The sequence below is a fragment of the Paramormyrops kingsleyae genome, chromosome 2 (genome assembly GCF_048594095.1).
Source record: "Paramormyrops kingsleyae isolate MSU_618 chromosome 2, PKINGS_0.4, whole genome shotgun sequence".
NCBI lineage: Eukaryota > Metazoa > Chordata > Actinopteri > Osteoglossiformes > Mormyridae > Paramormyrops > Paramormyrops kingsleyae.
Window position 1 is genome coordinate 40344172 of NC_132798.1, and position 16611 is coordinate 40360782.

Below are 16611 nucleotides of genomic sequence, written 5' to 3' on the forward strand. Positions count from 1 at the left end.
ACGAAATGTTTTGGTGTATTCATAGGCAAGCATTATGTTATTTTCATCGTGTAATGGTCGTGTTGAACAATTACGTTGCTCTGTACTGTACTGTTAAGGTTACAGTGCTGTGCCTCTTGTCATTATTACTACAGATCTGGTTTGATCACACATAAGTGAATGTGTTTTAGAGGCAAATTGTTGATCGATTTATTTTATCCCTGTATGTGCGCCTGCACGGACTGTCTGAGGAGTTGTTTCTATTTGCTCTATGTCTGTGATGTTGACAGACTGCTGTGTCCTATGTTCACTGCTGGTGCCAGTTAATTTTGCCTCTATCATACATAGTGGCTGGTTTGCCTAACATGAGCAGATAAGAATGGTCTTTAGGATATGTTTCCACATTTTTTATTGCTTTCTCTAGTATGTATACATAGAAATTGTATTTTTTTTTATTTGAGCTAGCCAAAATTTATTTTGGCTGCTAAAATCTTAGGAATGCCTGCCCAGATTTTGTGAACCCTGGGTTAGACTCTTAGTACTATATATGTGTAGTTATGTATGGTCTTCATATTATGTATTTGTGTTTATGTATATACAGTACTGCACAGAAGTCTTACGCAGTCAAAGAAAATGTTTCAAGGTTACCTGGGTAGTAAGTGTATATTTGCTCAGAAAAAACACAATGTAACATTAGAACATATGTAAATTAACAGTAAAACGATAAACAAGGATTTCTCCTGTTCTCCAAAAAGTTACTGATATTTAGTCTGATGGCTAGATGAACACTGCTTTAGTTCCCTAACCTCTCCACAGGGGCACCTCAGTCATTCCATGTATTTAATTTCACCACTAGTTCAATTAATTAATTTAATTAATTGGTTAACTGAATGAGGTATTGATTAACCAAGCAAGATGGTGTAGTGGTTGAGTAAAAAAAAAACTTGGGTATATTGGACTGTTGTTGCAAAACGTTGCACAAGATAAATAGGATTCAGACTGTATAATATACACAATGTACACAATAAAGGAACAACATTACAGGTTGTACCCTGTACAAAAAGATAATGGAACAGTTATTGCACTGCGATTTGCATTTTGAAGTTCTAGTCTGGTATCCATAAGAGGCGTCGTACCAAATCTGCTGTTTAAAGGGTTGTTACTGCACTGACCCGCACTCATAAAGATATCACTATTTTGATACTCTGAGACCTTTTGATATGGTAGACCGGAACATTCTGTTTGAAAGGCTCATACATTGGGTGTGTTTTTGTAGGAACATGTAAGATTCATTCCCCACTCATGTTTTTTCCCAACTCAGAAACACCTCTAAATTCTCATGCTTTCTTTCATGATTCTGCATAATTCATGTTTTCACACAATTTCATTTAGATTATTGTAATTCTTCCTTCACCTGCTTCTGAAACACTGTTCAAAAGAAACTACAGTTGATTCATAATGCTGCCGCTAGACTTTTTAGCAGAAGTGGCTGTAGAGCACGTTTCTCCTCTTCTGGTTGCTCTACACTGGCTCCCACTGAAATATAGGAATCATTTTTTTGTTTACTTATAAGGCTCTTAACAATCAGGCAACCACTTGTATCCATGACCTTTTGTCCAAATACGCAGCCAACAGGACACTCAGGTCTTCTGATCAGGGCCTTCTTATTACCCTGCCAGGTTCAGGTTTAAGACCAGGGCTGATGGAGCCTTTGTTGCCCCAAGGCTGTGGAACAGTCTGCCTGTGACATTAGATCAGCCAGCATTGTAGCTGTTTACATGCCATCTGCAAACTTCTGCGTACAAACAGGCCTTTAGTGATATTTGAATATCTGTTATGTTACCAGTGAAGCACTTTGTGACATTTGTGCTATATAAATAAACTGCTTACTTGTTTACTCCAACATGAAGATCATTTAAACTAGGAATATGGTTGATTTTTTTCAGTTCCGATCACAATACACAACCGCTGATACCGATACAGTTTCTGATACAAGATCCCTTTTTATTTTAATATAAAATATATTTATACTTTAATATTTTTCAACTAGAAAATACATTTTTCATGTGCATGCCAAAAAAATCTTTAATCAGGCTACTAGACACATACATAACGTACTGTTCCACCTCTTGTACATCTTGTTTTATGTGTTTTTGAGGCATTTTCAGTTCAGTTTGAATATGTTCCAAGCGAGGATATGGAAGTGGGAAATGCTTAAATTGTGGGGCATTATTCTCTCCCACTGGCAACAACGTCACTCACACTTCATTTTGATAGCAGCCCCTCATGTACCACAAGCTGTTGCAAGTGAGCAAAACAGCCCAAGCTAGCGACTCCCAACCATCCATTGCCTTTTCCTTATTACTCTTGTGTCACACAATTGTGTGGGCTTTGTTTAGTGAGTTTCTCCACTAAATGCTACATCCACCTCTCAAAACTTTAGTTTTTACAAAGACTGTAACTGCAACTAGTTGTTCATTTAAAATGTAAAATACTTCCAGATTGTCACCCTTTTATCGGGCTTTCTTATGCTCCTCATTCATCAAAGGGTATGCATGTGACATCACAGCAGGTGGAAATCACTGCGCTCACCCCTACTGAGTAGCAGAATAACTGAGTGGCAGCTTGAATGCCACAAAAACGCAATAAAGAGCTGTCGTGTGACTTATGAATCAGTTTAACAAGACATAGAAATCTTTAAAAATAGGAAAGAAGAAGAAAAGAAGAAATATTTTTACAGACTACTTTAAACTAAATAAGTATCGGACATGGATTGGTTGCATTTGGCCAATACCGAATCCATGTAATGGGCATTGATTGGCACCGAATGTGATTGATATTATAGGTCACTACAGTTTATTTTTGTAACTAATAGTTTAAAATTAGAACGCAGCATCTTCATTCATAAATGCCAACTTGTATTTCTGTTTATTCCCTCTCTTCTCCTGTTTTGGATCAGGAAAGTACCACTGCCCTGTGCTGTACACCATCTTCACAAACAACTCCCACATCGTGGCCAATAAGGTCACAGGAAATGTGTTTTCCTATGAGGTGAGCTGCAGATTGAATTTGACTGTGGCCGTATTGCGCCCCCCCCCCCCCCATATCTGCTGTAAATGAGTCATTTACAACCATGACTGGTCCTGAAGATTTTCTGTTTTGTGTAGGCAGTGGAGCAACTCAACATCAAAACAAAGACTTACAAAGACCTGCTCACTGATGAGCCTTTCACACGGCAAGACATCATCACCCTTCAGGTGCGTGCGTGCGTGCGTGCGTGCGTGCGTGCGTGCGTGCGTGCGTGCGTGCGTGCGTGCGTGCGTGCGTGCGTGCGTGCGTGCGTGCGTGCGTGCGTGCGTGCGTGCGTGCGTGCGTGCGTGCGTGCGTGCGTGCGTGCGTGCGTGCGTGCGTGCGTGCGTGTGTGTGTGTGCGCGTGCGTGCGTGCGCGTGTGCGTGTGTGTGGGTAGTGATATGCATTTTATATTGTGGGGACCAAATGTTATTTTTGTTTGATTAGGGCTGAGCTGGGGTTAAGGTTCTTATAGTAAGGATTAGAGTTATGTCTATAGAGTCCCCACAAAGACAGGAATATGAACTGTGTGTTTGTGTGTGTAGTCTACATCTGTAGAAAAGATGGATGAGAGAAGGGTAAAACTATAGCCTGCTGCTTAAATACGGCACCGATCAGGTCTGTTTAGAAGTAGGCCTGTCACAATTATTAAATATTAAATATCGCCTGATTGCGATTGATGACAGATTATTTTGCATAATTGCTAGAATTGTTTGCATTTATCTGTATAAAAATTACTGGGTGAAACATCAGCATCATATTTCTGTTATTTCCACGGATTGGCTGAGCTGTACGGATTGGCTGAGCTGTACGGATTGGCTGAGCTGTACGGATTGGCTGAGCTGTACGGATTGGGTAGCGTTGTACCACTTGCCCTATTTGTACCTCGCACATCAGCGCATATTCAGCATTATACTTCACGGCATATTTTACAATGGTGCCAGATTTGTTTTACTTTATTTCATGACATTTAATTTCTTTTTATGATGTCAGTTTTTTTTTTTTTTTACGGACTACTTGTAAGTGACCTCCACCAAGCTATAATTGTATATTCAGCCAGATATTCCGATTTTGGATTCTTGTTTTCTGTTTACTGAGAGTTCTGCATAGCACCTGCTCTTGTGTCCGTGTGCGTTTTTATGCGTCTCGTTCGGTACCCTAGTTACACTCTATATGTCCCTGACAGCTGCCACTATTTTTGCTGCAGCAAAGTCAGTAGATTATGCTAATTGGGAAAATGTATATTTTGGCTATTTTTTTTCCTGATCCCACTGATTTGCAGTGATATAAATAACAAATGCAAAATACTCCAAACTTCATATTTCAGTTTTGATTAAACCAAAGCTAGAGGTATACCAGAATACCATGTCGACGTTCAGGAGCAATTTCAACTAATTGAAATGTAAAATAACATTTCATATATGGGATTTTTAGGCAAATGTTGATCCAAAACTGGAAACAGATGACCAGAATTAACACTTAAAATGAAGCAACGGAAACTGATTTTTTTTTCTTTGCTCAGTCAATGGAATCATGAACAGCAGGGGCCTGCATCATGACTGATGAAGCAGAATTTCTTGCTTAGCCAGAAAACTTGTGGGATTTAAGGAAACCCAGTTGAAATGGACTTTCTTTGTTCACATATTTAGCCCAGACTACCTTAATTCCGACAAGTTATCCGGCTAAGGAAGACATCCCGCTTCACAATACAGTTCTCACTAAACAGTAAAGCGACTATTGCAGTTTGTTGTCAATGTAGACAATACGGTTTGCCATAAAATAGCAGGATGAATGGATGAGACAGTGCCAGGTAATGAGATGCAGCGTATGTGTGCGGAAAATGCTGTTCATGCGCAAACATGCAAGTTACAAATAAGGCAGGTGGTACGGATCCGGTAGTGACGACGGCAACTGATTATCTCAAGGGGTTTAACTTCGTTTGTTATTTATGTCATATCTGCCCTGTACAATTTTTGTTTAAAAAGCTTAAAAGGCAAACATAAATCCAGTTTTTATTTATAAGTTCCAGTGTTCAATGCTAATAAATAGCTCTTCTTCATAAGGCGTATGTGTACAATAAAACTATGATTATGCTTACTCTATAATAGTGTTATAAACAGTATTATCCAGAAAGGGAAATTATTCAGATAACAGATAACATAAATCTTTAATCACAATTATTTGTATGACAATCATTACCTAAAATCTCATGATTGTGACAGCCCTACTTGGAAGTGGTATTTGGGAGCCTGTATGCATGATGATGGCCTGTAGCCTTTACTGGAATTATCTGCTAGGCCGATTAGTACTGCCGGACATATGCTCACATCATTAATGATTAACCTGTGAGGACCAGGGGCAACAGCTCATGCTTTTCTAAGTGCTCAAACTGCACAATGTGATGGAAACTTCATCAGGATGTGGGAATAAGGATTTCACCTGTGGAATTTGTGTGTGTGTGTGTGTGTGTGTGTGTGTTGATTTATGGTCATCTGGGAGGTATTCCGCAAAGCAAGATTTCTCAGTTAACTGGACTAACTTAAACTAGAAGTCATGATTGTCCAATCAGAGTTTAGGTAAGGAGCATTCCTATTGGACAATCATCACTTTTAGCTTAAGTTAACCCAGCTCACAGAAATCATGCTTTGTGGAACACTGCCTTGGACAGCGGGGGCAGCTGAGGTGTAGAGAGGTTGTGGCCACGCTAATCCTCAGCAGAAGAAGCTTTTCATCATGGAGGAGGCTCCCATCCTGTGGGATTTTGTCAGGCTGGTCTTTGAATCCCTGGAGGCCCTTTGCTATCCCATAGTGCTCAGCGGAACAAAGCCAGCAGCCCCAGCCAGACCACATGACATGCTCTCATTTGGGTGACAGGTGGACAATTTATTAGTCTCTTGTTGTCATGCAGAGCACATTACAGTTCAGCTGTATATGCAATCAGCTTGTGTCTCATTTGCACATACTAGAACTCGGCCCCTGATTGGTTGGTGCACAAGAATGTTCCCTCACTACTAGGCACAGCCGTAAGCCAGCTGTTTCTGGTTGTGATTGGCTGTGGATTCACATGTGAAGCCTGCCATAAGCACTCAGGAGCCTAAGTCTATGGGAGTGGCTGTATAGAGAGGTCTTTGACTGGAAATGGTTTATTTATGAGAGTTCAGGTTAAGTGATTTATGGTGCCTTTTTCTAGAAAGTTGTCATCCTGCCTCTCATGGGGAGCATTACAAATACATGATGGCAGAATGTACCAGTGTGCTTTATTTAAAGGCTTTTTGGCAGTATTTGCCTATGAATGTCTCCTGCCATTCACCTCTGGCAAGGTGTGGGTGCTAATTTGACCATCTGCTTCTGAGAGCTTTTCTAGATTAATGTTCTGACGCCTCATCCCACTTAGATTCTGTCCTCAATTTTGAAGTATAGCCCTTTTATTAATGAAGCTAGATGCTGGGAATACTAATAACCGTAAAATATAATTATTAAAAGTTAAGTAAAACTATATGCTGGGTATATTGATATGGTAAGATTTAGTAACTAATTTCAGGAAGTGACTAGGTATATTACAAAATCTTATAATGAAGAGTTTTATTAATTATCATCTAATGTTCAGTATATGAATGTTGACTTCCACCTCCATCGTGGAATCTTTCTTAAGCTAATTGGAATCTCAGAATGCATAAATCTCACTGGTGTTGTGTGTTTCTGCCCACCGATTGCCTGGCACTGTACCACCCCCACTGTGCACCCTGTGCTGCCTGCCACAGGCTCCAGCTCCCTTGTGGCCATGCCCAGGAAGTGCGGCTGGAAGATGCCTAATGATGAAATAATGCTAAACTAATCCTCTATGATTCTGATGTGAAATAAATGAAACTAAAAACTGAAACTACCTTTAAAGGTCTTGCAGAAATAAACAACGTCCCTGAGACAGGTTACCCTGAGCGGCTTTTATTTTGTATGGCTGGTACATGACTGAGAGAGAGCTGGAGTGGCCCAGCCCCCCATGCTTATGAGGAGTATTATTACTCCTATGCTCGTGAGGAGTATTATTGCTAACGTTCCCTTCAGGAGTATTATTACTGTCATGCAGCTGCTGCCATCTGTTCATGTTTTATAGGATCCCACCAATCTGGATAAGTTTAACGTCTCCGACTTCTTCCATGTGAAGAACAATATGAAAGTTCCAGATCCAGGTCGGTGCACTTTTCATTAGAGCAAACACGCTTTAAATGAGGTTGCGTAGATGGTCTGCCAGGTTACAGAGGACATCCGTAACTGGTGATGGAGAACAAATTACATAATAATGTGCCTCACCACAATGAGCCAGAAGAAGCCTAGAAAAGCATCATTCTGTCAAAAAGCATCAAAGTCTATGTGGACCACAGTGATTCAGATCAACCAAATGTAAATACGTATTAATCTGAATCACATCCTGAGTTTTAAATGGTTTTCGTTTCGGTGACCAGCACTAGTAACACTGATATTCCCTTATTTGCAGTTGATTCTGATTTAGAGTATTTAATTTGCTCTGTCATAAAACGTGTTATAGCCAGTGTGGATCTTCACTTAGAAGCACTATGTGACAGATGTTTAGTCTTTCAGTATATTTCTGATGACACAGCTGTGATGCGACGTCGCCGTGACGCTTTCGGTTTCCCATGTGTTCCTCTGCACTCAGATGAGGAGAAGGCCAAGCTGGACCCAGCATATCACCTGAAGACCACCAACCTGGAGACCAGGGAGACCCTGGCTGAGCTTTACAAGGACTACAAGGGGGATTCACTGCTGGCCTCTACCATGAAGGAGCCAGAGAAGAAGAAGACGGACAAATTCAATGCCGTAAGCATGACAAGAGCACCTGAGACGGCTGTGTACCTCAGGCACAGCCTGTTCCTCATGCAGCTCTGTTTCTCCTGTCCCTTCCTCTGTCGAAAACAAGGTGCACGTGGCACATTCTCACAGCTAGCATTGTGGAGCAGAAGGTCATTAGCACAGTAGTCACTATCCATGGGCCAACCATTACCATGGCTTTTGGGGCCAGTTTGTCTAATCCTAGTCCTGCTGTTCCTTTTTGTTTTACCTCCATGGCTGGGTTTTTTAGAGTAAGCAGAAAGCAATATTCTCTGTGGAGCGTAAAGTGGTTCAGCACCTGACTAAAAATCCTTTTTCTTTCTTTTGGACTCCTTGTGTTGCATTGAGTTGCATTTGTACCGGATAGCACCTGGTTCATTACCATAATTAATGATGTCTCCATTAACGCTGCTGCTCTTTGTGGACCTGCAGCATGTGCTGTCTGGGGACATTTGTGCCATTGTGGAGTTAGTCTAAGGGAGTGACCGGACCATTGTTTCAGGAAACTCTTTTCTAATCAGTGTGAATTTAGCAACAGCAGGAAATTGTGCTATTTTACCGGTCGCTCCTATTTTGCTGGAGGGAGACGGAGGGAGCCAGGAAGCCATTTAGATGGCCCTGGGGTGAAAGCCACATCCCCACTGAGTGAACAGTGCTCCTGCCCGCCTGACTGCATGCCATCCAGAACCTTCAACAGGAAGGCCAATTAAGACAAAGTTTCTACAAGTAGTTACTCCCTGTACAAAAAGTACAATGAACTGCTTCAGTATGGGGACCCTCCCCAGTATCAGTGCTGATTATCATCGATTTGCTTTTGGGCTGGATTTACATACACTAATAATCTCATTTGGTGGGTATTTTTGCCTCCCTCTCAACAGTAGGCTTATAAAAAACACATCTGTCCATTGGGTATTTGGTCTTTTTATATTTGGTAATGGGATGGTGTGTGTTCTTCTGTCCAGGCCCATTATTCCACTGGTCGGGTGTCGGCCTCTTTCACCTCCACTGCCATGACCCCACAAACGACTCACGAAGCAGGTAAGTCCTACTGCCCGACACCCATGTGCATCCCGAGTCTAAACACTCCGAATCAGTCTGGAGAAAATGCTGCTGAGCTCTATAGCATAGTATCCAGTGTAACTTAGTAAGTGGTATAATTACTTACTTAGATGAGGATTTTTGATATTTTGTTTTGATTAAACAGTAGGACAAAACTGTGCTACCTGTTCTGAAATATGAACAGGCGGTTTTTGGGCTCAGGCTGTCAATGAATATGCCAGCATCTCCTGCTGAATACCTTCCTGAAGCACATAGAGACACACCAGTATCAGATAGCAGGACCGATGATACCTGTGTTCCTCTCTGTAGATAAGATCGCAGATGACGTTGTGCGCTACCAGTATGTGAAGAAGAAGGGTTACATTCGCCTTCATACCAACAAGGGCGACCTCAACCTCGAGCTGCACTGTGACAAGGTAACAGTCCCGGGAAAATCACCAGAGAGGCGTGATCTCCATGCAGATAAGCACCAGCTTCCAGCCCAGGACACTTGCTGTGGTTAGATCAGCATGAACCTCCGTGGGATGGGCTGCTGTATTTCTGCCTTCGAGGCGGCACCTGTGGACTGGGCTCACCGCCTTCACCCGCAGCTCTTCACATGGGGCTCTTTGCTCTGATGCAGACTAGCCAAAAGGTGCATTAACATGGCATTCCACAGGAATGAAGACGTTCTGCTTACTGTCAGCAGACTCGGCCCTTATTTTGTTCGATTTATTTTTAATTGATTGAAATGGTTTTTTGGGAGACATTGTATATTGAGTGTGGCTATAAAGGTTTTCACTTACCGGTTTCTTAATGTAATGAAAAGCCTCGGGACAGAACAGATCCACTTCACATTTTATGTTTTCGATATCCTAGCCTTACTTTTTGGCTAATATAATTATACAGCAATTTTTTGCATCCTTCTCCAAAGATCCATTCCATCTGTGGATCTGAGTGCGTCATTCTTCGCTTCCCCTCTCAGCATTGTTACTTGGGTGTTTTTTTTAAATGACCAAGCAATTTTGTTGTTTTTTTTTTCTTCATAAGTGGAACTAATACATAAAATCCACTAAAACCAGCTTGTCTCGTTTTGTAGTTGCGTGTGTAAGAAGCAGCTACGTCAAAATCTAGAATCCATGCATTCTTGTCTGTCTTGTTTTACACACCCAGTACACAAGTAACAAGTTTCACTATAATCATGTAATTTTTAAAAGGTCACTTGAAACACAACCAGTAAATTCTTTAGATGGCTATGAAAAATTAGTGAGATTCATGTGTCCAGTCATATGTACACATGTCAGTTTAATATGTATATAATTTTAATTTGAACTTAATTTAACAATTAAAATTTTCAAAAAGAAAAGAGAAGGCCATAAGAGCACTTTCTTATGGGGGCTGCATATTAATTCTCGATTGGCAAGTAATCTGTTTAACGTCTTTGTGTCTTCCCTGTTTCTTTTGCTGCATGTGTTTAATCAATACTGCCCCCATAAGAAAGAGCTCATATCGCCTTCTTGTCCACGTGCACCATCCTCCCCCGACCTGTGTTAATGACATTTCTGTGCTCTGGATGACATTGTGGTTTAGTTATGCTCTCTCTTTAGTTCTGTTCTTCACAAATTTCCTAGGAATGAACAGGTATAAATGGGAATGACTCCTTTTCCCTTTAAGTTAGACTGGGCTTGTGGCTGCCGCTCCCTTGATTTAAATGTGCGACATAAGGGCTGTCTCTCGCCCTTTCTCGTCAGAGTGCTGGGCGTGATTAGAGTGAGTAATTAGGATTAGGTAAGTGATTAATGGTGCACTTATTCTGTTTTGTTGTATTCATGTACAGCTGTTGTATGTCTGTAATGCACGCTGTTGTGGGCTTTTGGGAGCTCAGTGTGCATCTTGCTCTGTGACTTCCTGATCGCTGCGTATCCCGGTAGTACGTATCCCAGCCCCAGGTCATTGTCGATGGATTGGTGGGCAGATGAAGTGCAGCAGGGTTTCGTGTTTTAACCTACTCTGTTATTAATGAACGCTCTGTGCACTGGGTGTGTGTGGCTGCTGTGCCCTCCGTCGCCTGCCATCAACACGGAGCATCTCCGCTGGTGGCATCGTGGAGAAATCATGGCCCGGGCAGCGGTAATGGAAGCCGCTAAGCCTAACTCCCGTGTGCCCGGCCATGTACAGGCTGGTGCTACAGAGCGGGCAGATCTCCCAGCCCGCCCTCTGTTTGGCGTATAATTCATGCCACGGTGGTCCTTTCTCAGGCACAGGTGGCAGGAACAGATAACTTGTTTAGGTGGCCTATTTACATGGAGTCTTTTCATATCTCTTTGTCCCCAAGTTCACCCTATTTATCTTTCTACTAAAAATGGCATCCCATAAGACACACAAAGCATTGGTGCCCATTGGCCCTGTGCGTGGGGTCAAGCAGCTAATATGGTCATCTTATTATTCACCAATAAAAATGAGCCCCTTCAGCAAGTGTGTTTTCAGCCTCACTTGAGGGACAAAGCCAGGCTGGTTGTGCCAGTCATTGGGCCGCCCAATCAGCCTCCATTTGTGAGGCTCTCTTGTACCTCCTATATCCCTGGAAAAAAACCCAGCTGATCAAATTTCTGTGTTCTCATCACTACTCGGTTTAAAAAGGAAAAAAGGGGCAAGCTCTTTGTGTGACACTCACTACATTTTATAGACCAATAACTGCCTAGCTAGCTGTCATAGATACAGCTTTCCTTACCCTGGTGACCAGCTGCTTGGTGGAATGTTACTTCCCTCGATTGGCTCCCTCAGCGTCCAATTAGGATAAAAACAGGAAGTCCTAGTGATTAGAAAATAGCCCCAGCTTCCATTCTGAATATTTTTTTCTGTGATCTAGTGATCTGCATTTGTTCAGCTTTATTGCACCTGGTTTTATGTTCCTGGTGTTACTGACAAATAAGGAAAGCATCACTTTTGCCATTTTCATGTAGTTTTTTTTTCTTAATTGCTTAGAATTATTTAATAAAATACATTTAATGATTTTCAGATGCATGTATTCATGATAAATAAAAATTACACTATTTACACTAGCAGTATGTGCTCATTTTAACTACCTATATTTAGTTCATACATAATTTTTGCCAGGTCCTATATATGCCTGCCAACGAAATATGTATGCTTTCTAAAAATTATGCTTTACATTTTTCCCCCACAAACCTTAATCAGCCAAGGGCAAAAGTACTTTTGGATGTTTATAGCGTAGTTGAATTTAGTGTAGATGCGGCGTGTACCACAGACATGTCCGTGCGTTTCAGCCACTGCCGACGCACTCATGCATCAGAGAGCTACAGTTGCTTTCTCTCTTTACACTTGCATATAATCAGCTGACGCTCTTGTCCAATGTGATGTACGAGTCTCCACAGAAGTAAAAAGTGATTATTTATGACTAGTACAACCCTGCTGTAGCCATGGATAGTTTTTTTTTCCCCCTAAAGCATGAAAATGAATCATTTTTGTGCAACTTTTATTAACTGTTAGCATAAAGTTTTTCTTTAATTTGATCAGCAAACTGCCATAAACTGAAACTGACTTTTTAAATCCTTGGTCAGTTTCATCATATAGATGAAATACAGATTTGGTGTATTTTTGTTTTGCTGTTGGCTTTGGACTATTTAGGCCGTGTCTGTCATGAATAACTTTTCAATGTGGGGTAACACAGTGACTAGTGGGGGGTCATTTCTGGTTTGCACCTCCCCGGCTGCCGGTTCGAATCTTCCACGCCGTCCCCTCCGCATTTGTCATCTTGGGTCACTTGGCTTTGCTATCGCTTAATTGCCTCTTGTGTATGGCTGTGAGTGAGTGCCCTGTTATCCTGGGTGTCTGCAGCTCATGACCCTAAACGGCATGAGCAGTGAGATGGTGCATACAAAAGGTACATCTTCAACTAACCATTTAAGGCTGCTTTTATAACACTCATTTCTATATAACTTAAGTCAACCTCTCCAGCCACACATCCAGTATAGACTAGGCACAAGCAAAGGATCATGTTTTTAATCAAATCTGTTTAATATGCTGTCAGCAGAAGTGGCTGGGATCTTAGATAATTTCCCAAGAAGAAGGAGTTTATATGACCATTGGCTGGACTGTTCTGTGTGAAGTCACACCTAGGGTGCATGTCGGGCTGGGTGGAGGTGTTCACGGTCGCGCTGGGATTTCTGCCTCTGAATGAGGAGCCATTTGCTTGAATGAATCATTTATTGCCTCATTTGATAGTTCTGTTCGCAGGTATCCCTTTGTGGTGATGGTGATGATGATAATGATTTTCAGCCGGAGCCAGTATCTTCTGTTCAGTCTGTATTTTCGCCCTTTTATTGCACTGGCTCTGGGCTCTACCTGTTGTGGTTATTTCATTATGCCAGTGAAGTCATTAGATTTGCATGAGTCATTAGGCTGCCTCCCTGGCTCTGATTACAAGCTGTTCACACGAGAGCAGAAAAAAATTATGTTCATGTGAAGTTGAATGTTTGAAATCCAAAGGAAAAATAAAATCATCAGTCACCAGCTGCCTCAATAATATGGGCCCACTGACCAAAACGCTAACACTGGGAATGTTGTCCTCCAACAGAACAACTGAGCTCATCTGATTTTCCATAGTACAGAACCCATCCAGAAAATAGTTTTGTTTGTTTTCAGACCTTTCATCCTGGAAGTTGAATAAAGCCTTCTAAAAATTTCAGAAGTATCTCCTCAAATAAGTTTTGCCTTAACTGCAGTGTAATTTTCACCGTCCTGCTCTTCATTTATCAGGTTCCCAAAGCTGGTGAGAACTTCATCAAACTCTGCAAGAAAGGCTACTATGATGGGACCATCTTCCATAGATCCATACGCAACTTCATGGTAAGTAGCCAGTCATGGGAGATGTAATATGCATTGATATAATTGAGGCTGTAATAAGTTTCCATGAGATGATTTAGCTTCTTTAGCAGACGTCCCTCGTGTGAGGGAGATGCTCGTAGTGTGTCTTGGTGGCCAAGCGGGGTATGATTCATTCATCGCACTGCAGAGCCCGATCCATGGAGTCTCCGCAAGTTCAGCAGCTCACCGTAGAGTTTTCTGCAAGTTCTTTATCAAATCATCGCAAAAGCCACCTCACTGAATATCCTTTGCCGCTTGCAGGATAACTGTTACCTTGGCCGACAGCCGGCGGTGCCTAATTAGTGCCTACCAGGTGCTGCATCCTGGATTTCTCACTTCACCGTGGCGGGATGTGCCCCGGGTTGGGGGGGGGGGGGCTTTGCTGCCAGCTCCTGACAGCTGGCCTTGTGCTGCTCTGCCTAGGCGAGCCTGTGTGCCCCTGGCCCCCACCTCCCTTTGGGTTGGCACCCTTTTGTCTTTGGTGTCCAGCAGATACTTCCAGTAGGAACATGTTTCACTGTGCTGCTCCCCGCACCTTGTACCACGGTATCAAATCGCATGTGGTCAGGCGGCTTATTAAGAGATGCTCCAGTGGGCTCACTGGGCGCAGTGTCAATCAGGGAAACTGCAGCATCCTCAGCATCCTTTGCTCATCCAGTCGTTTATTAATTAATTAATCTACAGTCATCGGATGAGTTTATTTAAATATAATAGAAGTTAACAGAAGTGATGGACATGGGTTCTGAGTGAAATGACGTGCTCATTGAGGTAGACGTGAATGATGATGACCTGCTCCAGAGGGGTTGAGGAGGTGCTGTGTTTTAAGGCTAGTTAAGGAATTTGTGCTTTTGTATTCCAGATTCAAGGAGGGGATCCTACTGGATTGGGGACAGGTAAGATGAAATCATATTTGTATAAACATTGCCTGAAGAATTCATATTGCAGTAGTGGATGGAACACAGGGCCTTTATAAAGGTTCTCTCCTGATGTGTTATAAAGAGAGAAACCTTGCCAGTGTACACAAGCACTGCTGCTTATGGGTATTTCAGTGGGCACATACTTGGGGGGTTGGGGCACATTTTGTTTTTTACTTTTAAGTTTTTTTTTTTTTTTAAAGCTGCGAACTGATTGCATGACATTGTTGGAAGGGAGAGGTGCTTCTGGAATATAAATGTGTACATGTGTGAAATTAGCAACCTTTTTATCACATGTACGTAAAGCTGGTGGGTTTCACCTTTTATGTCACGGCTTTTATTGTGAGGTGTTTGCATTGCTGCAGTTTGGCCTGGGGGGGGGCAGGTGCTGTCCTGGGTTTATGTGAGGGACAGACGTGTCAGTGAGCACGCAGTGCTCGTCTCCGTCATCCTCTACACCAGACCTCCCCCCCCCCCCCTCAGATTACATACCCCCCACCTCCCCAGCCTATCACTGAGAGGATACAGCGAGTGAACGAGCATTGGCAGTAGAGGAGTAGAGGAGATGGTGTCACTGCCAGCGCTGCAGACGTGTACGCCTTAGCGCTCAGAGACCGGGGGGGTCCAGCCATCTCTCATCCTCTGCGAGGCTCACAGCAGCCGGGCAGCAGTAGAGCACCTGGCCAGTGCAGAAGCTGGCGGCCCTGCAACTTAGGAACTTACAAGATGCTAAAGTTACCAGCTTTATGTTCTGCTCCTGCTGAGTAGGTAAAATAAAGCAAGTGGAGGTTGATTTATTCACAGACTTAGTCCAGGTCAGAAGAAAGCTGATAAGCAGCATCCGCTTAATTATTCTGCACTGTCTAATCAGTTATTAGTTTGGCATATTACTGTACAAAAAGGTACAGAAATCAGTGGAGGAAATGCCATGAATGCTGAGAAGATTAATGGATGAGAGTCTCCATTCATCTGTGGGCATAATCCTAATCACAATCATGACCACCCATACTCAGCCCTAACCTTTAACAATAAGTAACAAAACGAAATACAAGACTAAAAGGCATTTTTAATTTTTTGTTTGCACACAGATTTTTCTAATATTGTGGCTATCGATCTGGGGACCAAAAACCACAATGTAATAATTACAAAAATGTGCATCCATATACACACACACACACACACACATTCACCGGCCAATTTCTTAGGTACACCTTCCTCGTACCTGGGTGGTTCTCCTTTTTCCTCCAGAACTGCTTTAGTTCCTTGTGACATAGATTCAAGAAGGTGCTTGAAACATTCCTCAGAGACATTTGTCCATGTTGACATGACTGCATCATGCAGTTGCTGCATTCCACGTCCCATAGGTGCTCTATTGGATTCCAGCTCCACCATAGGTGCTCTATTGGATTCCAGCTCCACCACAGGTGCTCTATTGGATTGAGATCTGGTAACTTTGAAGGCCATTTGATTACAATGAATTCATTGTCATGTTCAAGAATCCTGTGTGAGATGATATGAGCTTTGGGACATAGAGCTTTATCCTGCTGGAAGTAGTCATTTGAAGCTGGGTACACTGTGGTCATAAAGGACATGGTCCATGGTTTTTTTTTTTTTTTTTAAGCGTTTAAACACAAAATGAACCGGACAAAACAAGAAAAGCATATACTAAGCATATAAGCATATAATGTGGTTTAACTAGTTCGTGTTTCTTGTTTGTTTGTCTCTCGGAAAAAATGATCTCACCCCAAATCTGCTAAAATATAAAGCAACAACACACAGCGGCGTGTTCATGGAGGCAGCCATGTTTGTTCCGAGATGTGGTAGCTCGAACGGGAGATTGTCGGATGTGATGTCACTCAACTGGGAATTTCCGAGTTC

General features: G+C 42.3%; 1 protein-coding gene across 2 annotated transcripts in view; it reads left to right on the plus strand.

Moving 5' to 3' along the window:
• ppil2 (peptidylprolyl isomerase (cyclophilin)-like 2) overlaps positions 1 to 16611 on the plus strand; it is a 40964-nt gene that overhangs the window by 6780 nt on the left and 17573 nt on the right. For both annotated transcript variants that reach the window (XM_023838957.2, XM_023838958.1), the window contains 8 exons: positions 2939 to 3030; positions 3147 to 3236; positions 7161 to 7236; positions 7722 to 7882; positions 8857 to 8932; positions 9263 to 9369; positions 13712 to 13801; positions 14679 to 14712. In XM_023838957.2, coding sequence (XP_023694725.1) covers positions 2939 to 3030; positions 3147 to 3236; positions 7161 to 7236; positions 7722 to 7882; positions 8857 to 8932; positions 9263 to 9369; positions 13712 to 13801; positions 14679 to 14712 — 726 coding nt within the window. The remainder of the gene's footprint in view (positions 1 to 2938; positions 3031 to 3146; positions 3237 to 7160; positions 7237 to 7721; positions 7883 to 8856; positions 8933 to 9262; positions 9370 to 13711; positions 13802 to 14678; positions 14713 to 16611) is intronic.